Source organism: Epinephelus moara, chromosome 2, assembly GCF_006386435.1.
Source record: "Epinephelus moara isolate mb chromosome 2, YSFRI_EMoa_1.0, whole genome shotgun sequence".
Lineage (NCBI taxonomy): Eukaryota > Metazoa > Chordata > Actinopteri > Perciformes > Serranidae > Epinephelus > Epinephelus moara.
The window spans coordinates 27665225-27689566 of NC_065507.1; the positions used below are offsets into that span (position 1 = coordinate 27665225).

At 41.0% G+C, this 24342-nt stretch overlaps 1 protein-coding gene across 1 annotated transcript in view; it reads left to right on the forward strand.

Moving 5' to 3' along the window:
- Positions 1-1179: 1179 nt before the first annotated feature.
- The window catches only part of nxn (nucleoredoxin), a 75067-nt gene continuing 51904 nt past the window's right edge, over positions 1180-24342 (forward strand). Inside the window, exon 1 of the mRNA XM_050071463.1 lies at positions 1180-1694. Coding sequence (XP_049927420.1) covers positions 1386-1694 — 309 coding nt within the window. The 5' untranslated portion in view covers positions 1180-1385. The remainder of the gene's footprint in view (positions 1695-24342) is intronic.

Below are 24342 nucleotides of genomic sequence, written 5' to 3' on the forward strand. Positions count from 1 at the left end.
TCTTTGGTCATGGCCTTCATGTGGATGCCACTTGATGCCCTCCACCCACCCAAACACCACTGTGGACTAAGTAACCCCCCCCCCCCCCAGCAGAAGAATGAGCCATGCCACACCACGGAAACTGCTCAGGAATGGCCTGAGGAACATTACAAAAAACTCAAGGTGTCAACCTGGCTTCCAAATCTCCCACACACCAATCTGACTGAACATCTTGTGACGTGCTGGTACCCAACCTCACAACTGACAGGTCTCAAATGATCCGAGGGGAGGCCCCACAATGTGTTGGGGGTACCTCTGGGGTACCAGCACATCCCATGGGTGCTCAATCAGATTTGTATCTGGGGAAATTGGAGGCCAGATCGATGCCCTTAGCTTTTTGTCACATTCCTTAGGACATTCCTGAGCAGTTTCTGAAGTGTGGCATGGGGCATTTTCCTGCTGCCATTAGGAGCGAAACTTGATCTGCAGAGGTGTTTGGCTGAGTGGAGGGCGTCAAGTAGCATCCACATGAATGCCATGACCAAAAGTCTCCCGGCAGAACATTGCACTGTAACAAAATGATCAGTGTTACTCACTTCACCCACCACTGGTTTAATGTTTTGGCTGATCGGTGAATATTTCAATGGCTTTTTGGCTGATAGGTTGGTACACTATAAATGGTCAAAGAAAAGTCGTGAGTATACCCCGTGTATTTACGTATACCTTCCACTACACTACTGCCCTACATGAAGTTGTGCAGGAGGTTTCTCCTACTTTACTATTTGTTGCAGCCGAGGTAGTTTCCTGTTGTGAACACTGGATGGCAGCATAATCATAGGAATAGATCTGGTTTGACCCCAGACTTATCTTTTTGGAATTTGCGAATTTTAATGTAGATGTGCCAAATAAAGCCTGTTAGATAAGCAAATCCCAAACATTTAATGAAATACTATGTCATTTTGAGTTGAAACCAAAATCCGGCTGCTTTTATTTTGAAATTTAAACAAGTTTGAGGATATAAAAAGTGTAAAGTCAGACATTACGATAATTAAACTGAATTTTCTATTTCTAACACATTAAAAACCCCCACAGAATATAGTGACAGAGAGTCATCTTTTTAAGTACAATAACCAGATGTCATGATGAAAGTGTGCTTTGGGGGGAAAAGAGCGCAACCGCTGTTGCAGTCAGGGCGATTTAAGCGGAGCGCATTCCTGCACAGCGCTCACACCGGAGGACGAGCCGCGGTGAAACACAGACCGCAACGCCTCATAGGGGCTGGGAGCTCACCTAAAAACCTCACGTCGGAGGTGGAGGAAGTGCTGGGTGTCGCCTGAACATAGCGGTTACATGAGCAGCAGCCTCGGCTGAGGGAAACGTTGTGTGTTCGAGGACTGTACGCCGCGATGTCGGAGTTTCTGGTGAGTCTACTCGGGGAGCGGCTCGTCAACAGCGAGAAAGCCGAGGTGGACGTGCAGTCGCTGGGCGCCAAGCTCTCCCTGGTCGGGCTCTTCTTCGGATGCAGCCTGAACGCGCCGTGCAAGCAGTTCAACGGCAGCCTGTGCGAGTTTTACAGCAGGTTCAAAAAGGCGTCTGAACACAAGGACAAATTGGAAATCGTCTTCATCTCGTCTGATCAGGACCAGAAACACTGGCAAGACTTTTTGCAGGAGATGCCATGGCCTGCGTTACCTTTCAAAGACAGACACAAAAAGGTAAGATGGGCTGTGGTGATACAGAGGAACACCGACAAATCAGTGTTGACTCTCTGAGGAGCTTTTACTGTGTTTAGTGGGCTGGAAATGACTGAAAACCCTCCTGTAGGCCATGTCTGCTTCTTCTGTCAGTGTACAGGTGTATATGCTTTAATTTGGGTCATTAAATTGGTTTCATTAACCTCCTTTTAATCAGATTCCCTTAAAGCTGACTTTAATCAGCTGGACTTGTGTCATCTTAAATTAATCTCTCTATGTCAAATAAATCTAATTATTGATAAGACACACATTATGCAGAAAGTCAAATTTAATAAATCCAAGTGTTGTAAAAAAGCCAAATCCAATAGAGTAAAAAGGATCTGTTTACAGAGACAAACATATAAGAAATTTACTTTTTAAAATCTTCTTCCACCCTATGATAACAACACATGCAGCTGGCAAAGGCACAATTTGTCCTCAACTTATTCAGACTTAATTTTATCAAAATAATCTAAGTGTGGCAGAGCAGACATTCCTAACTTATTACCAGCAGAGGAAACAGAAAGAAATACTTACTTTCCTTTTGTCTCCACTGACTAACATTTCTGCTCAGGGAATAGTTATTGGCACATAATACAGCCAGAGAGCACACCTCATATTATCCATGTTGCTGCATGTGTCATCTGCCCAGTGAAGGCCTTCTAGTTTGCCATTATCTCATCTATAGCTTTCCTAATGGTGTCAACAGTGCAGAGCCTGGAGGATTTTTAGTTCAGTACTTTGATTTATCTCACTTATTAAGCACCATTATGTTTATCTTTTTTTTTTTTTTTTGTAAATCATAAGGCAGCTTGGATTTTTTTTTTCTGTGATGCTTATTTAAAAAGAAGTGTAAATTTTCATTGGAAATAGGCAAAGAAAATATTTTTTAAATTTTATTTTAGGGTGTTAGTATATTAAATTGCATCATTTATCTCCCTATCAATTTGAGTGCAATCTAATATTTAGATAATGTAGGAGTTTTAATAGGAATATTTACGACAGATGTTTCTTTGTTCATAGCCAAAACTGCCACAGAAAAAATATGAAGAAACGAGAAGTCACCCACAAACATTTTGTGGATTAAATTACGATTCTTTATGCTAAATAAAAAATACATATTGCAGAGGTTTCCTTTACTGTTAGTAAGTGATATCGCAGTTGCATAAACACAGTCTTTTCAAATGATAGAAAGGATGTAACATATGTTGTGTGTGCTGCAGGATGTCAGAGGGCCATCAAAGTGTCCTGATTGTAGCACAGGGTCTATCTCTAAATCTAAATCATAATGCAGATGTGACAAACAAAGATACTGTGCTCAGTTGCATCGTATCAGTCATGCATGTCAGTGAATGCATGAGGTAAAGTCGATGACTGTGAATTTAAAATACTCACAAAATGCTAAGGAGGATTCTGACCCCATTTTTTTTAGATAAGGCCTGATAACGCTTTTTAAGAGGAAGTAATATAAAAGAAAAGAAAAGAATAGCCTATAAGGCAAATGAAAATATTGTAACGTTGTTTACATCACACAATATGTGTGTTAACTCATACTGGCCAAAATATTTAGTATCCTACAGACTGTATTTTGTCAGACAGGATGCATTTTTCCAGTCTCGCCACGTTCAACCCTCGCTGCTCTTTGTGTAGGTGAGGCATGACTTGGACTGCATCATTGTCTTGTAAATTCTTTCAGATTGCCAATGATGATTTCCGTTACACCTCATAATGAAGTCCAGGCGTGAATAAGGCACGGAGATGACAGGGGTAGTGGGGGGTTGTCTTGTTGTCGTCTGGGGCGGAGCACATCCATCGCCACGGTGCAGCGTTATTGTGTTTCTGTCTGCTTGTGGAAAATATCTGTGGCATCAACATAACCATTGTTCATGCTCTGGTCGGTGGTCTGTTGGCTGTCTCGGCCTTGTGAGAATAGAGGCAGCGCAGTTGTGCATCTGTTTTGCAGAGGCCTGCAGTTTTGGTTCAGTTTGGGCTTCATCCAACCTCTCGGCCTATTCTCTCTCAGCATTATAACACAGCAGTGGAAATACATGGGAGCACCAGCAGCTTAGTCGCTATGCTGTGAATGTGACATCTCCAAAGGCCTGCAGAGCATGCGTTACTCCTCATCATCCCCTAGTTAATTTATGATTTATGCATGTTGGCATTTTCGATTTTATTATAATGGAACAGAGATATATGCTGGAGTCTGTGCATTAATATATACTGCAGCCCCGCTCCTGTCCAAATGGGTGGTGTTAATCTCCAGCGGACATGATTATAATAGCTGATTCTTCCTTTTTCCTCTAGATGTGGTAAATTGTAAATTAACTGGCATCTATTTTGATAATCAGTTCAACATTTTAGTCATTTTTCTAAGCAGAAATGCCAAATATGTGCTCGTTCTGGCTTCTCAGATGTGATGATTAGATGCTTTTCTTTGCCATAGCTGATAGTAATCTTAATATATTTAGGTTTTGGACTGTGAGTTGAACAAAACAAGCTACATGAAAACATCAAATAGGAATGTGCGAATTTAAAACGCATTTAGTCCACTAGATTCTGACATTTTTTTTTTAGACGCAACAATGGATCAACTCATGGAAACATATGAATGCAATGATTAATTGCCTATTGTGTGGGGAGTTATGTTTCTTTATAAAAGACAAGGTGCACACATTTTCATTTTTTGGTCACAATTAGATGTGTCTGCTTCAAGTATGAGGAGGTGTGATGTCAGATGGTGATAAGAATTGGATAAAATAAACTCTGGATGTGAACTTAACAGTAACTAAAAAGGAACTGCTGTCTATTTGTGTGCTATAGACAGACCTAATTGGTGAGTGATGTTGACCCAGTGGAGGGCCGTGGTGACGTTGTTGGTCTGCAGAAACTAAGTGGTCCTCTTACCTCTCCTCTCAGGCTCTGTTTGACTTGGTGCAAGCTGAGCTCATCACCCTGAAGGATGCAATCCCTCTTCAGTCGTGTCTTTCAGAGCCTTGCCGCCCACCTAGGAATCTCCGACTGTAACTCACCCCCTCCTCCCCCTTCATCTGCACTGCACTGACTTGGCTATCTATCTCTCACTGGAGGCTGTCCTCTTTTCTTTTCAGTCAGGAGTTATCGAGGCCTTCCTGTTGCAGGAAATGTTTGTTATTTAATCCAGAAGAGATGATAATGTTGATTAAATACAGAGAAAACAAAGTCAGCTGTTGTCAACTTAAAGTCAAGGCCAATCTTTATTTAATCTCTCCTTGGGAAAAGGTGAAAGCGGTCATGCCGTTCTCTGGTGGTTTTGCAACCAACATAAACAGACTGAAAGGTGTAATTGGCCTTTACATTTTGGTGCCAGTGGATTTAATTTTGTTATTTCCTTGTGCGTGTTTGACTGACATATTTTGTTTCTTGGGTCAGTTACAGACTGCTTAATGGGGTGGAAAATATCAGTAGTCTTTCTTATTTGATATTTTCCATTCTGAGGTGGTTTTACTCCTAAAGCCAGGCAGACCAAGAGGTCAGAACACTGTTTCTGCACAGCATAGAGGATATCCACTAGTGTTTGTCTCGGGGAATCCTTGAATACCCTGTTCTCAGTGAGTGGACGTCTGCTTGTTGTCCTGGGACGGCCAGCTGTCGGCCTGTCTTGGCTTGCTGGCACTGCCTTACATGGACTTGTGCAGCAGGAGTGAGAGAGTTCCATGTAAATCAATTAAGGCCTCGGCCAACGCGATGTGACAACCCAACTTGACCGAAGGGGGGAGAACAAGCTGAGATGCTGCCAGTGCTGTTCTTGCAGGAGTCGAAGGGGGGAGGATCACATCGCGGAGAGAGAAAGGCCTCTTGTTCAGGTCCTCCTGGTTGGCGGTTCTGCTCTGTAGCCAGCCCCCAGAGGCAGGACGCCCGCTCACTCGGCTCAAAGCCAGGGGCTAAGGGTGCAGGGGGCTTCGGAGAGGGGCTAAGGACGCCTTTCATCAATATGTCACAGATCTGCTGAAAACTGCAGTGCGCCCAGCCTATCATAGCTCCTTGCACTGTGAAAGTAGAAATGCTTGAAAAGGGGCCCTGACTGATATATCTGCAGGTGGTAATTCCCTCCTCTTGATCTGTCAGTGTTGCGTTTGGTTTTGGTGGGCCTGTATCGTTAGATGTTTTCCTCTTTGTTGTGTTCACTCGCACAGTGTGGGCTAATAACATCAACAGAATGTGACATTTTTGAGGCTTCTGTGATGTGGAACATCTGTAATTGAGAGCTTTAAAGTTAATTGTAGGATTCAGAGAGGATGTATTCGTCACCAGTTTCTGCTGAGCCAGCCTGTGTGCTTCAACTCATGGGAGCAGACTTCCTGGATTGTATCAGTTGGATATCAAACTGAGGTCTTAGATCACCATGTTTCTGACTGCCTCTGCTCCTAATTCAACAACAGTCGCAATTCAAATTCGGTCATCCTAAAAACATGCAGAATTCACAAGACTGACCACCCCAAACAAGGTAAACCAAGGATGATGTATGCAGAGTGGAAACTAAATCACTCAAAGCAACAACCCTACATTGGACACCAACATAAAGCAGATGAAAAAGCAGAACAAGGGCAGTCTAACATGGCCTAATCCACCAAATAAAGCTGTAAACTGGAAAACAGTGGCGCTCTCTTTTAGATTCCTAACTCTGATCAAAGTACAGGGGCTTTAATAAGTAGCCTAATATGAAGTTGGCTCAGGGACTAAATGGAAAGTAAGATAATCCTTACTTCAAGGCGTTTGACCCCAGCAGATTAAACCCTGAAACGACAGTTAACCTAAAGTTTCATGCTGTGTGAATACTTAAAGAGGTATGATTTACAATTTTAATGACTACCGGGTATGAGGGGAAAAAGGTTATTAACCCCCTAGAAACATTTAAACAGTACTTTGTTCTATATACATGCAGACCTTTAGAATAATTTATTCTGTACGCTTTACTGAAGTTTCTAATTGCCAAACTCAACTGTGATGCAGGGGTTTTCTGCCTTAGATTTAGCCAACGGAAGCAGTGTGTGGGCATAATACCTCTAACTACATACTAATTTTGTTTAAATTGCATATTGTGACTTTTTTTTTTTACAGCAAAAAGTACAGGAAGTACTTTATTTAATTAAGATTTGCATTTTGCACGTCAGGTATGATTGTGTGGGTTTATTTTTTTAAATAGCTGCCTGGATATTTTGTGGATAATGTTTGTTTTGCCAGCCTCAACACTGGCTGTGTGAATATTATTTACTCCAGCAACAGTATATAATTTGTTTCCTATGTATAAAGTGATGAGAACAGAGATTTTATATCAGCTAATGTGTTATTATTGAAATGCAAATACTAATGTTTACGCATTCTAGTTCACAACATTGAGTTTTGTTGAGGTGACCTTGTAGAAACGGTTACCTTGACTCCGGCTTGAAGTGTGCATGCCAGGCTGCAGTGCTGTAGTTTAATGTGACTCCATTGTCCTGCAGCTGTGAGGCCTTGTTGCTGTGCGCCATGTTTGACAAGAGCTTATGTAAAGAATGTGGGCAGACACCTGCTCCGCTGAAGCCGTTCAGGGCCAGAGGGCATGGAAACAGTGTGTGTTTGTGAAGGCTCAGGATACTTGGCAATGCCAACTGTTACATCTCACACCAGCAAGCTTGTGTTACTGTCTCCTTTCACTGCCCATTATGTCCTCTTTACTGGGAGATCTGTAATATTGTGAGAGGCGACAATAGGGATCTCATCAGAGGTGAAGTTCGGTGGCTTAAGTTACCCAAGTGAGAGTTTAGGGAACAGTCGCACAGTGTGTCTCGTAAAACCCATTCCCTCTTGCAACTCAATCTGTTTTTACTTCCGTTATCTACCCGTTAAAAGACAACACACAATAGCTGTAAGGCTTTGACCCCTTGTCTGTGGTCCACGAACCACTGAAACGATACTCTGGGATTGACTTTTCTTCTTTGTCCCTGCGTTCTTCAGCTGGACTGCCCCTGCACTCTGTGGTTTTCAGTCAGGACTTTCCAAAGCAGAGTGACGTTAAAGATAATAGACATGGCTAATGTGTTCACCGCAGTGTCTGCAGTAGCTCTCGATGAGAACAACAGATGATTCATCCGCTTGCGCACATTATCCCAAACCAGCCCAATTGTCACATACTTGCCAGTCAAATCATCCAAACCAGTGCAGCATAAAGTCCAGAATGCAATCGCTTGATATTAATTTTGGATTCTACTGATGACAGGAAAGCAGCTTACCAAGCTTCTTTCCATGGAAATAAGCAGATGGTTGTTATTTCAATTCATAAATCCACCATCATCTGCTATTTCTTGCTTTATTTATTTTTTTCAGTGCTACTGCTGCCGTATTCAGGAGGTTTGTTCTTGCTTTTCTCTAAGCTGAGATCACTTCACGGACTGGTTGTTGTGCCTGGACCCTCCCCCACTCAATCCTCCGGTCTCTAATTGCCCCACACCGCAGCTCAGCAGCCCCCTCCAACATAATAACAGCATAGTCGCCCCAGGGGCATCCTGCCATCCAGAGCTGTCTTTCGTCTTCCTTTTGTTATCTCTCCTAGATTGAATGTTGGCTCTTTGTGATTGCCCAGTTTCCCCCCTCATCATCAGCACTGATCATATTTCTTAAGCTAAATGAAAAGGACAGAGTGATGGATGCACACTTTAGACTGTCCACACTCACTGCAGATTTTTTTACCTTTATCTCTGACACTCGATGAAACCTATCTCCTTCAGGAAATCTGCTCTATCAGTGAGTGGCAGCGCTGATTTGATGTAAATTTATTCATAGTATGAAAATTTCTGGCGTGACAAGTTTCCCCTTGGACGATAACCCTTTCCCTTCCATGTGACCACCACCCCGCTCCCAGGATGGAGGCACTGTTGTGTATATGCAAGCTGTAAACCCCCCTCACTGTGGTGTTTTCATCCAAGTGTAAGTGCTCCTGCAGCTCCTGCTCCTGTCTGAAAAGAAGCACGCCGTACAAAGAGACCCACTGTCTCAGCATGTAGCATGGCACACTGGCACCAGCCCCGCTGTCTTGCCTACAGTTGAGCTGTTGCATGTGGTGAACTGATTTTTATCCAGCAACTGACAAGCATGCACTCCCGACAAAGTGAGTAAAAGGGTAGCTTGATTTCTTAGAGTGCAAAGCTGTTTTCTGTAATGTTGCTGAAATAATTGTATTCTATCCAAGATCTGAACATCTTGTCTTTGTCCTTTGCTTCAGTACACTTGAATTCTTGACAGTGGTGCTTCCTAACCACTTACCCAGGGGACCTCTGCAGTTGTGGAAAGATTGTGGAGTAGCTCAACTAATGAAAATTAAAAGAGATATTCATGTATTCATGTTTTAGAGAGGGAAAAAATGCATCCAGTTTGGATTAAAACTGATGAAAGTAATGTAACGAATAAACAGCTAAAATACTTAGCTAAAGTAATGGATAAATGGTTGGAAGAGTTTGCTGAAATTAATTCAATTCAGTTTGATTCGTGTAGCCCAACACCAGGGGGCTAACAACAACCACTTTAACTATAATAATAGACATAAATAATAATAAGTGTATGTATATGATGTAACAATATTAGCAGAAGCAGTAGGCATCAGGTAGGACCACCACCCAACTATGACCCGCAATCCAGGTGAAACCCCAATCTGTGTGAACCTGCAAAACGAGAAAGCACAAAAGCTCAAGGGAAGTAGCCAGGTTAGTAACATGCACTAATCGGACATGAATGTTTGTAAACTGACAAAGGACAAAGAGAGGAGCTAAGTGTAACATAGGAAGTTTCCTGACAGACTAGGCCTGTAGCCTGACTAGGGGCTGGTTCAAGGCAAGCCTGAGCCAGCCCTAGCTATACACTTTATCAAAGAGGAAAGTCTTAAACGGATAAACGGTTGGAATAGTTAGCAAAACGTAATGGATAAATGGTTGAAAGATCCAGATGGTGCCACTCTGAGAGTTGCAGAAATGTAAACTTGACCAAACCTTAACAGTTGAACTAAACACAACTGTATGAAAAAGTGATTGTAACAGAATTATATGTAGGGTTACAGCGTTACAACATGTAATGTATTATTGTAGCACAATTCTGCAGTGTGACTTAACAACCACACTGAAGCCAGCTAAAATGAACACATGGTTGTTGATGAAGTGTTGATAGGGATGCGGTTGGATATCAGAGCCACTGATGTGGTGTGTACATGTGTGGCTGGGAACCACTGATGTTCATTATCTGCTGTGCTGTGTTCGAGGGTAGGACCAGTAGTTGTGTGTGTGTGTGTGTGTGTGTGTGTGTGTGTGTGTGTATTCAAAGACAGACAGGAAAAAGAGAAGTGGTAGTCACTCCCTCACGCTAAAAGAGCATGTGGAAGGAGAAATGCTCCGCTCGGCTCTGATGGGCTTTGTGGGCAGCCCACATCTTCTTGAAATTAAAAGGATAAATTTAATGTAGCACGCAGGGGCAGTGCAGTCTATCTTATTCATTGTCTGCCACTGTAATCACATTGTGGAATTTTAATATTGTGAATCGATCTGTTAGACAACTTTATGTGATTTTTCCATACCTTAACATTTATCAGGATATTCTGTTTCAGGGTGAAGATCATCTGGCATTCATTTTATTTTTTTCAACTTTTCCGAGTTTGTAAATGGCATGAGTGGATAAGGATGAAAAGAGTTACAAAGCTGCAATATCGTCAGTATGAAGGATGCATATAAGCATATTTCCGCAAAATGTTAAGCTTTTTCTTTAATGAAGTACTGACAGTATAACTGGATAGTATTTCTCAATATTCTCGTCAGTGACATCCTGTGTCAATCTGTCAGCGTGTGTACAGTGTGGACTCACACACCCGCCAACCCCAGTCACTCAGCAACAGACAGACTGAAGATGTTCACCGAGCACCAGAGGAAACCGAGCGATATTAAAATCCAGAAATAGCACTTTGTCACAGTGTTTTTGACAGTTGAAAGAAACTTGCACTCGAGCACCGAGTCTCCACTGGGAGATCAGCCCAAGTCACCCATTCTTCTTTTTAATTTTAACTCTCTAGTTCACATATGCCCTTTGTCATACTGTTTCAAGGAATTTATGCACATATAAAAACATTTTTCCACATTGCTGATTTTACGTAATTCAGATTAGTTGGCTCTAACTGTTGGTTGATCCTCACTTTGCTCCTAGGCAGATGCTACGGTGCGCTGTTAATCTGCTACAGGATAATGAGCCAGCTGAGGATATATCATATGTCTAATAAGGTCACAGACAGCTACCCAGAGAAATATTTTCCATAATATCGAATCAGCTCTTTCTCGTTTTCATGACATAGCATGGTAGCAAGTTCAGAGTTTTAACAGAGAGAGCCCAGAATTATAAGTAAGCATCTTCAAATGCACTTTTTGTCGGAGCTCAGCAACTCAAGAATTGTGTACCTAATTTAAATGCTGTCCTTGCTAAGTTGGCATGTTGCGTTGAGAAAAAGTGGAGAGAATTGAGGGAAGTCTGGCTGAAGCAGATCTCATGGCCTGTAGTTAGCTCATTATTTTTGTAATAACCAGAGAGTCACTTGGAATCATTTCCAGGCGCACCCATCCCCTGCTCCTCCAGGAGATTGCAAACAAACAGGCATTGTTGAATTCAGATCATTTAAATGTGTTTCTATTTTGATTATTAATCTAAATCACCAAAACCGTCTGCAGCCAGGTTCACTGAGTTTACTGCGCCTGTGTGTGTAATTTGACACCACTGCAACAACACGCTCCCCACATAATTGCACATTATATCTACTTGGACAAATGGATATGTTGATATTCCCTGTTGGTATCTGTCATGGCGTGTGTGTGCACGCCCAAGTCACATGATTCTTTAGAATACATTTGCGAGCTATTACTCAAGGTCACTGGTGGGCAAGCTAATCTGGAAAACAAATAATGGTGCTGCAGCGTTGCCAATAAATTGATTCATGCTGTTGTATTATCAGTAACATTACATTAACAATATGAAGCTGGGCTTACGTTTTAATGGGCTGCAAAATATTTACTGGCACTGAAAGCCTATGGCGGAGTACAATAATAGTAGGTTAGAGAATGTCCTCCCTGCTTATGCCAGTTACTTACTATAGGTAATAATTAGTGATTTTAGTTTTAGTAATTTTAAAGTCAAGTCACATTAATTGTAGTTACATTGCCCAATGTCACAAATCATATATTTGCCTCCAGGGGCTTTACCGTCTTACAGAATTCTACACCCTGTCTTTTGATCCTTTACTCGGATAAGGAAAAACTCCCCAACAAACCCTTTCATGGGAAAACATTGGTAGAAACGTCAAGAAGAAGAACAATGGAGGGATTCCTCTCCGATAGATGCTGTGTGTACAGAATAGACCAACATAGTAAAACTGTAGTATAGTCAATCAGGATGACAAAATTAGAGATAGATGGTCAACATATAAAGAATGGATCTGGCAGGATGTCTATTTGTAGATGTTTCGTCCAATTATGTGTTATTTTTGTTTTGTAGAAAGAAATTTGCCATCCTGGGGTGAAATTAGTCTCTGTATCATCTCTGTGTCTGCAGTAGTACCCATTTTGATGCTAGGTCTGGGCGCGCTATATACGTACATATCTTGATTCTATAAATATCGGCTTTAACAGTAACCTTTTGTTTTGTTTTGTTTATAAGCTGTAAACAAAACACTGTCATATTATTACCTTAAAAAAGATGACATGGCAAGGCAAACATATTAGCAAAACAGTCTGTGCGTTCCAATACTCATACTACTCAAATACTAACAAAAGGAATATTAATTAGTTAAGTGAAAAAAATGGTCATAAAGATAACCAACAACAGAAAGACATAGGATATTAAGAGATAAGGTTAATCAAGAAGGATAAAGTTCAGGGTGCACGTGGTGTGTCCCAATTTTATGCATTGTCCATGCAACAGTACTAACTTTGTAAGGGCATCATTAGTATGCACTGATAGTAAAAAGAAAATATGATTAGGAATACAGGGAATTAAGTATTTACACATCCAGGAGACATTAAGCAACATTACGCTATTGGAGTTGTATTTCTGGCCACCTAATGAGTCCAATGTTTACTCTGTTTTTTGCTATGTTTTGGTCTCCCCCAGCTCCTTAAGAAAGTATGTGGCTCCTGAGCTGCTAAATGTTCCACTCTGTTCATCAGCAAGTTGCTATCGTCTGTGTGCTACATGGTGGGCAGGTTAAAACAATAAGCGAAGACACTATAGAGCTCTGTATAGCTAAGAGGTTTTTCAGAGGTGGGTGATAATTCCCTGAGGGTACTGCACACTTCCCATTACATGATGTCATTTGATCTGTTATTTGTATGGAAATACTGCTTAGTGATTAGTTTTAAATACTTAGGTTTAAAAAAATACACAATTCATAGCATGAATCTGTTTCTAGAAAAGTTAAGACTCTGTAACTTAAAGCTTTGAGGCTGTGTATATATTTTTATAGTAGTTGTACAGAATGTAGAGGATGTAGAAGTCCGGCTTGTTTGTTCACTTCAGCTGCAGCAAGTTAAGTAAACAAGCACAGAACCTGACCTTGCTGCAGAGAAACACATGGAGTCTGTATAACATACCAGAGCAACAGGCCAGATGATGTACGGGTGGTAGCCCATATGGAGGTATTGGCAATGTTGTTGGCTGTAACAAGGGGAAAAATCAGAGGGAAGAGTCAATGAAAGGCTGGATAACACTACCCATGACAGGAAGCAAGGGTGTTGTGGGAGCTGCTGGTTATCTGAAAGAGAGGCTTTCTCATTGAATAACCCTCTAAGTGAAGAAGTAGCCTTGGATTTTAAGTAGTGGGACTGGAGTGTTTTCCGTCTCTGGAGGCTTGCTTGTCTGCACATTTCTACAGCCATCACATCCAGTTTTAAAATTAACCACGCTACGTCTTTGTTCAATAAAAACCCCACCACATGCATTCCACACATATTCCAGCTCATGTAGTGGCACTAAGGAACGTGCTCGTCCGAAAAGCCTTGCACAAATCATCAGACACTTTTAGTGTTTGAGGGAGTGGACCCCCTGCTGAGGCTCCACCGTGGCTTAGCTCTGCCTCTGTGTTGGGGGCTAATCGCTGTTTTGATTAGTCTTTTTTTACCCAATCTGTTTGCATGGAGCACCGATCCCACGGCCATGTTGAATGAAAGGGTTTATCAGCTTAAGCCTGTTGTAAGGAGCACGAGAGGTCTCATCTTTTCACTGAGGAAAGAGAGCGGCCCTCGGACACAAGTGTCCAGGCAATTAGAGACGCCGGGGCCTCAAAGAGAGATTACTGGCACACAGTTGTGGCCGGCGTCTTTCTTGTCCGGCACATTGTTCATGCGGTGTTTAGACCAGGGCTGCAACTAATGGCTATTTTCACTTTTGATTAATCTGTGGATTATTTTATCGATGTTTGGCCTATAAAATGTCCAAAAAAGGGTGAAAATATCGATCAGTGTTTCCCAAAGCCCAAGATGACATCCTCAAATGTCTTGTTCAGTCCACAACCCAAAGATAGCCAGTTATTGTCATAGAGGAGGAAATAAACCAGCAAATATTTACATTTAAGAAGCTGGAATCAGAGATTTTTGACTTTTTTTCTTATAAATTACTCAAACCAATTAATTGATTATCAGCTTTGTAGGCGATTGTTGTCTCAAAGGGCAGAGGAGGAAATAACTGACCACAGTCATGGGGCTCTAATCTTGGGGGGATTCTTTGAATTCAGTGTCAAATTAAAGACTTTAAAACTGTAAATTGTTTCCTTAGGGTGATGCCAATCATGTTGTCATGATACTGGAATATCTTACTTCGATACAACACTGAAAAATATCTATCCGATACCATAATTGATACCACAGGGACAAACTGACATAAAGGTATGATAAAGGTAAAACATGAGACTTTTCTTGGTAGCAGAGAAGAGCAGAATGACTACTATGACTGGTACTGAAACTAAAACTAAACTAAAAAATCAAAAAATCAAAAAATTTATATCTTTGACAACATAATGGCAATGGTCAGTCTTTCATCCTAACGTAGGAGCCACATTTTCAGAGGCAGTATAGTACCTCTTCTGTCTTGTTTTTGTCTTAAGACCTAATCAGCATAATCTTATAAACATTTGCTACTGTAATGTAAACATATCCTAATAAGAAGTTAAATTTGGTGCAGCCTCCATCATGCTTTGTTTTGATTTGGCTAATTACATGGAAACACAACATCAAGATAGCGTTGCAAAGCTGTTTGCATGCTAATTAGTGGTAAGGAGAAGTGTAACCATTGCTGGTGAGCCTCAGGGTGCCAGGCGCCCATGTCTGATTACTGTGCCCACCCAAATGAAAATTACACTAACAAATAATGAAGGCTCTTTAATGGACCTCTCTGGATTCACTTATTTGCCCCCGTGGCAGCTAGATTAGCTTTGTGTAGGCATAGAGTCGTGCCAGCATTACTGAACCAGTGCGAACGTTGAACCGTGCTGACTGCGTTGGTGCCCATTAGGGTTGGGCCGGTGTAAAAAATTTCAAACCGGTTTGACTGGACCAGACTGGTATACCGATTCTTACCAGGTGTGACACTTAACTTAGCAGCTGCTCTGTGGAGCGTGGAGAATATCGTGGAAAATAATGACACCGTGTCCACCGTGTCAGCTATTTGCTGGAGATCAGACTTGAGACATAACATCTTAATAGATGGTTGAGTAGGCTTCTTCCTACATTTGTAATGTTACTTTTTTAAACAAAAAATCCGTTTTATATTGTGATATTTAGCCTACTGAAAAAGACATAGCCTACAATATAGCCAACAAAAAGTAGCCCAGCTTTTCATTAGTGAGGGTCTTTTAGCTCACCAGAAACCTTCAGCTCCCTGGTGATCTTTCTCCAGTCAGCCTCAACCTTATTTTGGCTTTTGTAGTGAAATAAGAGTGTTTTATGTAGATAACTCCCTGTCTTAACTTTAGAAACAGGCCGTCCGACGAAAGTTCAGCTCACAACAGCAGTGCTGCATCACTCGCGATTATTTTGGACACCTTTTTCATCAGCTTCAAATCCTAAATGTTGCTTTATTGGTGCAGTTTTAGTTTTCTTGCTATGTCTCCTCATTTCACCCAAAAACACATTAGGTTGTAAACATACACCGTTTGTGCCGCTCTGCCCCTCCCATCTCCTGAAATGTGTTCTCCTTTATATTGCCAACACCACCTCGTCTCACAGCCAGTCAGACACTCGTGGCTCCATTAGTCCATTTACAAACTACAAAATATTATGTTGATCAGCCATCATATTGCTTATAACTGATGCAATACATGTTGGATTTAGCGCCGTGATGCCATCAGGGTGCTGATTTAGACTACTTTTTAATTTGCAGAACTTGTTATAATGACAAATAATGGTTCAGTTGGTTTGCATATAATCAAACTGGTTTAAGCTTGAACAGCGGACCCAACCAGTAAAACTGGAAATCAACCCAACTCTAGTGCCCATGGACCACAAGCCAAAGGGACCTCTAAATCCTGATAATATCTAGTGTATTCTTTTGTGAGCAAAATGGCAGGAAGATACAAATATTGACTTAATCTGTGCCTGTTTTGCTTTTAATCCAGTGTGCTGCTTTGAATGGTATTAGTCATCCTGATTGTGATATTAGTAACGATTGTTAATATGGGCAACAATGATTGGTTACATAGGGTTCTGTGATATGTCTATGTACTGTGAGAAGAACTCCCTTTAATATCTCTGTTTGTATTGGACCTGACATTAACAAGCATGACTGCAGAATTGGAATAACTTAATTTGTGAGGTATTTAATTTGCTGGTTTTTCCAAAACAGACATTCCCATCTGGTTATTTTAGTCATAGAATAGCAAATGGAGCCGTCAGCTGAGGAAAGCCTTGAGCTGAAATATGTCTGTCGTCCTCTTCTGCCATACACCATGAAAGTATCATATACTCATGTGAGCACTGATGACCTCATGCAGCATTTTGTGATTTAAAAAAAAAAAAAAAAAAAAAGATTTTTTGGGTGGCACCCATTATACTTGGAACATATTTGAGTTGAGCACGCCAGCTCTTTTGTTTGAGTTATTTTAGTCATAAACAGTTTCTCACTTGATTCACTACATTGATATTCTATTGAGCGATATAAAATTACACACCCACTTCGAGTTTGAGCTTTAACCAAAAAATGTACATCATAAAAATGGTGCATTATGATTCCGCAGATGCAGTGAACCTTCATAATATTTATGTTAGCTATAACTCAGCATTTGATGTCTGAATTTCATCCAACAGCCTGACTGAAGTGAAATAAAAATGTAGCATTTTTATGCACTTTATTTATAATTTTCAGCTTACACCCACATACTTCACTTTTTATGATTTGAAAAAATAAGTCTTCAAATCAAATTTTGGTAGAGTTACTTTTTTTCTGGCACCAGGAGTAATTGTCACTTACAGTTTCATGACTTCCTTTCTTATGGCAACCTTTTTAAAGAGCATCTCAAGAGATAGAAGAGTTATGATATTAGCACATAAAACCTGTGCTGTTCACCTGAAGGTTAAAGCTTAAAACCTTTGGAAGGCCATGAAATTATAATGTGCCATTGTTGCTCAAGCATTCACACAGTGTTTGCAATGATGTACATTTTGTCTAATTGATTGGAAAGTTTGTTTATTCATGGGATAAACCCCTTGAGTTGTCACAAGGGGGGTCCCACACGCATAATTTAAACAATACAACACAACTCAGCACAACACAACAGAATAAGAGACAATACAGTAAAATAAAATACAGACAGACAATGCAGTGAAAAATAATATAACAAGACAGGACAAACAAACAGAAGTCATTCAGACAAGTTGCAACCACAGTTTGGACCAATGTTCAATAAAATATGGTGACAAATTCAATGAAAGCATGAACAAGTTGTTTCCATATGGGAAGACAGAGCTTGTTTAAAACAACTTAGGGGTGAAGAAGATCTAATACCCACAGGTAAGTGATTCCAATCATTTGGAGCTTTAAACATAAATGCTTTTCTACAGATTGATTTACTAGTACGTGGAACAGAAAAATAGTGTTGGGTGGAGTGTCTGGTATGATAATTAGAGGTAAGTTGGACAAAATATTGTTTAAGATACGGGGGGTAGTTAAAGTAAATACATTTAAATATAAATTGCAGCCAGTGCATCTGTCGTCTTATATGTAAAGATGGGAACTGAAGTGTCTGGTACATTGAACAATGATGAGTATGAAAGGGACATTCGAGTATAAATCTACAGATTCTATTATATACTTTGAAAAGGGGAGCTAGCACACATTAAGATACAGAAATATACACGACATCGCAATAATCTAATATTGGAAGAATAAGTTGATTAACAAGTTTACATCCAAAAAAGTTCTCTCTCCAAAAAAATTGTTGTAATGTTTAATGTCCTCACAAGAAGACAAACCGATTACATTTTTCTAGTCATCCTAGATGTGAAGAAAACTTGAGATCTTTTATGGTTTATACCTCTGGAGGAAATGAACTCGCAGAAAGCACACAAGCTTTAAAGTGAGACCCTTCCTGCTGATGCGACTCATAGCCTGCGAGGTGTTAAATTGAGTCCGGAGACCGTGCGAGTGCAGGGAGTGGGTAAACACAGACAAAATACTTAACCCTCCCTCTGCTCTGCAGCTCACCAGTATGTCACTCGCCACCTGCTCATTTGACAGCGCTACTGGTTTTGAAAGCAGCAGGTGTGCTCTTTAAGTCCAATGGTAGCAAGTTCCGCTCTGACAACCTCGGCCTCTGTGTTGTGGTCAGTAAACCTGCTTTTTCCAAAGGTGGAATATAGACTGGGATCACTTGGTGTTGGTTGTGTAGCCGCATTAGAAGCAAAGTGTTTGTTTGCACACGGTCCCCCATAGAAGCTTACAAATCTGAACTGAAGCAGAAAGAAAATCCAGATGAAGGTTTCATGTCAGGAATGTGAATGTCGTTCTGCCAAGTCATATACCTTTTCCCCCTCTCTCTTTTCATCTATCATATAATTATGGTGAGCTGCGAGAGCCAGAGGTATGTACTATGTTTTTAAAAGGCAGGGGGGAATAAAACTAAAGAATTATTGTTGTAAATGAAAATATGACTGCAGGTTTTTCTGGTATGAATGAAACCAGGCTCAAAGAGAAAGGTGAGACCAGTTTTGATTTGTGCTCCTTACTCAAGAGTGCAAAGAGTAGCTCGCTGTGGCTGAAAAACCCTACATGTGGAATCATTTCTCTCCTGTCTGCCGAGTTCTGCTGTGTTGCCGAACCCCTTGAGAAACAAAGGCATCCATCACTTCATCGTTTCCCCCTCAACGCTTTGTTGCTCCAGGTGTTCGCTGTCCGAGCAGTCGAGATGAACTGCAGATAGAAGCACTGAGCAGAGATACAGTTTAAAAAGGGGGAAAAATAAGGCAGCCAGAAGTTTCTGCGAGGCTGTCAAAATTCTCACAGGTACTTAATGAAACTGCTTTCCCTCAGTTAGGCTTCTTTAAGCGTGAGAGGCTGAGTGAGTGCAAGGAAATCCTCTTAACTTTGTTGTGGTGAGAGGAAAAATCTGGGTAGGGATCTGCCACTGGGGTGGAGATACGGTATGTTCTTAATGTATACTGTAATTACACTCTCTAATTACTGGCATCAGAGCAGAATCACAAAATATGAAAGCAGTATTTGACATCAGTCGTGCTAACAGGCTATTATTGGTCGTCTTGTTCTGTTTTCTAAGGTACAGCCATTCCCACAAGGCAGAGCAGAAGGATTTGACAGTTTGAAGTACAGAACAATGTCTAATGCTTTGGGAATAAAACTGCGGCTGCCTGTACATTCTCCTGCTTTCAAGGCCCCCTTTAACATGTTCTTCCTTTATCCATTCTCAGAAAGTGAAAGCAGAGCCAAGTTAAATACCTGGCGTGGCCTCAAAGCTCTGAATATTTCTGCGGAAAGCAGAGCAGTTTGTGTAAGTTCGTGGATAGAGATAACAGATTGCATGTCTTCTGTGGCCGGTTGGTTGCCAGTTTTTGAGAAATGGGTGTACCACACACTGCCCTGGAATATTAGGTAATAATACACTGGGGTTTCTCAAGTGTGACCACTTTGAACTTGGTAATATCACAGTAGTGCTGTGAATCTCGACAAAATGGAGCAATTTGTTTATTAGACCAGTGGTTCTCAACCTTTTTCATGTCAAAGACCCCTACATTAATTTAAATTAGGTCATGGACCCCCATTTGATAAGAAGTCACCACCAGGACATCCATCTGAAAAGATTTTGGTTGTTAGATGTGATTTAAGACCAGAAATTTATAGCTGTCAAGCAGAGCCGAGACGAGTAGTCGATTAATCTTTTAATTACTCTAGCAACAGAAAATTATTTGGCATCTATTTTGATTTTCAAGTAATCTTTTTATTATTTTAAGCCAAACATTTGCTGGTCTTATGCTGCTTAAATGCATAGACTGTAAAAAAAAAAAATGGATGTGGCTACCATGACGTCACCCATTGGTTTGTGGACTCCCGTTTTGAAGTGTCAAGTTCGGCATTTCAGTAATCTCTATCTTAGTGTTTTTTGTAGTCAGAAATGACAGTATTTGGATGAGAGGCTGGAGCCGTGGAGATGGGAGGGGTGGATCTGACTGAGAAGGACAAAGAATACTATTGGCAGACAGCCTGTCACTCAAAGTGGCCCATCCTTAATTATGCATAACGTTATGTCTTAATAAAATGTAAACGGTTGAATTATATAAAAATTCACCCCTGCACAGTTGTCATGACATGGGAAATTAGCTGTAGAGACCTAAACTGTTTTTGTATCAGGCTGTAAACTTGTTTATTTGTGCTGTTGGGAATTTTAACATGGACGTCTATGGGGAGTGATTGGCTTCTAGAGCCAGCCTCAAGTGGTCATTCGAGGAACTGCGGTTTTTGGCACTTCCATCTTAGTTGGATAGAACAAACCATTCAAAGATGTTACCTTGAGCTCAGAGACATTATACAGGGCATATTTCACCATTTCCTGAAGTTTTATTAATAAAGTGATTTTTCTATTCATGAGAAACGAGAACGAGAAAACAAGGGGCAAATTAATCGATATTGTCAATATTTGCCCTGTTGTTAACAACTGAGGAAATAGCCATGGAGGAAGTGAAATATATGACCAGAATAGCCAGTCTCATGACTCTTATTCACACTGGGCTCCCTTCTTTTGTGAATTACATTGTAAAAATACACTTTTACCCTTTTTTCTGGGGACCCTGTGGAACTCCCTAAAGGACACTTGGAGACCCCTGGTTGAGAACCCCTGTATTCAACAGTGTATTAAGAGTAGTATTGCTTTTGTAATAGTGAGGTGTGAGCTTCAGATTGGTCTGATTTTACTGTGCCTCAGTTAGATTTCACCTCTATAATTTCTCGCTCCTGACAGCCTTCTGTCAAGGGTCGTCTTTTTTTCTCCCTCTTTTATCCCTTCAGCTTCCCCTCCGTTGTGAGACCCTTGAGTTATTTTGGCCCTGAAAGCCAAACCTGCTGTCCTAGAATCATCTTTTAATTAGGCTGCCTCCCCTTCATTGATGATTCCTGTTTTACAGTATAGCCCACAGGACGTCAGAGTAAGCCAAGAGAGTCAGAAGCAGCCCTGCAACCCTTTTTGCCTTTAGCTGAAAGACAGCGATGAAAAGGAGGAAGGAAATGGTGCGTTTTCAATGATCTGCACCATCTTTGATCTCCAAATTGCTGCCATTACGTGTCATAATATTCCATGTAAAATTCCTCAGATTACCATGCTTTTGATGTTCATTCAGACTCGGCTTTGATATCAGCCTGCTGTGATTATGAATGTAACTTCTGATTTTGTGCAGCATTTATGCCATACAATAACACGACTGCTTCTCATTATGCAAACACCCAGATAACACTTCTTTATCTGAATGATGGAAATCTGTTCCAGTCACAGTCTGTTTGTATAGATGCCAGGGGGGGAAATATGTTGGTGGTTTTGGGGTTTAGCGATGCAGTCGACGGTTGGTACAGTTTGTGTTCTTGGCACTGAGAGAAAAGCAACAAGAGCAAGGCTTCGGCCACGATCCTAGGCCTGCTTTTGTGTTTGCCAGTGGTGCAGTGTGAGCAGCTGTAGGAGGATGCCAGCATGAGGACTGAAATAATTACTGCAGTATGCTAGTTTAGTCAACACTGTTCAACTGCAGCTGTTTCCTTTTGCGGTTGAAAGAATTTCAAAGGATGTAATGTAGCTTCAGGATTTTTTTTTTCTGGAAAGCAGAGTCATAACTACCTAGCAGGGATTTGCTGGACTTTGGTGCCATTTTAAAAAGTAAATATACTTAAAGTTTAATGGTCACAGCCTGTGACACGGAGTGGGAGCAGACACTTAAGTGTGGACAGGACCACTCCGAAGATTTATTATCAACCTGATGGGCTTGGACACACACTTGTGCACTCACACCATTTCGCTATGTTGTTTTTTTATAGACTCCACCCCCACAGCAGTGTCCTCTTCCCACCGACACAAAAGAGAGCAGGACGAGCAAACTGGGTCAGGTTCCTTTCTATTTATGCCATGTACGTGTTTTTTTTTTTTCTTCCTGATGACACCGTCTTCAGTGGTCGTTAAACATTTGGACAGTTTGTTTCATTTTCTATGAGGTGCGGAGGTGTGAAGAGCTCCCAAAGCAGCTCTTAAAGGGGAACACCACCTAGATTAAGAATTCCAGTATGTTATTCCCATGGCCTGGTAAAGTTTGATCAATGTTCGTGAGCATGAGCTACTCTCTCAGAAGAAATTAAGTCTTAAACTTGTGATGTCATAAGTTATAAAGTCTGGAGTCGCTCCATAGACAATAAATGGGACCCATAAAATGTTTCTCTTTTTTATACACAAATGAGTATGTTCTCAGTTCTGAAACAGAAAATGTCCCCATATACTCAGAACATCAACCTGGGTGCTCTCATTGTCATCCCAATTCATTGTCTGTAGAGCAGCTCCAGATATTATTCTTAATGATATCACACATTTGAGTTTTAGCACTCTAGCTTTTGGATTAGGGAGCGAGTTTATGAAATTCTTTGTACTGTCTTAGACCATAGGAATAACATGTATGACTTTTAAAAATGGGTGTAGTTCCCTTTACACTATTATCAATCCTTAAAGTCCCTGAAAACTTGGTTTCAAAACATTTCTCCATTACATCATGGCCCAAAGGGATACTTTAGTGAGTTTTCAACCAGCTTTGTATCATAACAGTGTGGGTCGTATGTGTAAATGAACTATGGTTAAATTTCTCTCCATCTTGCCGGCGTTCAGATCTTCCTGGACATTTTTGCTGTCTCTCGGGCTGTAGCTCACACTACAGATTGTAAATGCACATTATCGAATCCCTGCCACCACAGACACAGAGTATAGAAGCGGATTGAGAGAGGGGATCCACCTCTCTCTGTGTCTATCTCAAGCTTGGATCAAACCATAAAACTAGATAGTGCTGCGCAAATATAAACCAGGTTTCGGTTACTGTACTGCCCATTTCTCTCCTAAACACATTAACACATTTTAGTGTACTGTTTGGCTGTAATATGAGACTTTGTGAACAGGAAGTAGGCACCATACTGTTTCCTGTATTGTAAAAACAGGCTGAAAACTCTGAGATCAAATGGAAACTAAACAAAGCAGTGCTGATCAAATATGAACCAAGATTCTGTTACCGTGTTGCCTAGTTTACTAACTGTAATTCAAGGCTGTTTGTTACCAGCTGGCCGCCATATTGTTTCCTGTGTCAAAAAAGACAAGCACGCATTTTGTCTCCCACCAGCAGGAGCGTTTATTGGTCTGGTGTGGCTCAGTGCATTCTTCAGTTTGAGGTTTTCTACCTCTTGAGCAAAAGCAAATACCACAGCCATTTCCATCTGTTTTTTCTGGTCATGTAGCACCAATTTCAGAAGTATTGTGTCTGTCTACTGCATGAACAGCCCAGTTTTATGAAAAGACATCCTCAGTTAAGATTTATTAAGCGTTATTTATAAAGGGTGTAACACTCAAAAACAGGACTGTGTGAGGGTGGTTTGATCATATTTGACTGACAATGGCCCAGCAGCATAAGAAAACAACCCCACACCTGTTTTCATATTTTCATTTAAATCCGTGCATGGAAGCATGTCATGTCCCCTTTTCCCACCTGAGCCCAGCCCACTTTAGACTAGTGTGAAGAGGTGAAAGAAATCAGCACAGGCAGAAATCCCTCATGTAAAATGATCAGAATCATTATCACTAGTGCAGATAAGTGTGTGTTCTTGTAGGACCCCGTCGTTCACAATAGGAAGATAACTGAAAAAAATATGTTCTCAGGGCCTTTTATGTCTAATAAAAACAAAATTTGTCAGAAATTTGTAGTGCTTTAATGCAAGCACATATTCATCATTCATGGCCCCAGCTCAAGGTCTTTTTGATAATTGCATTTACAGACATGGTGGGTTTCGCCTCTCAGCAACATCCTCCTGCCCAGCCATTTCCCAGATGAGCAGCACTCTGTCATCGCTGCCTGCCAAACACAGCCGC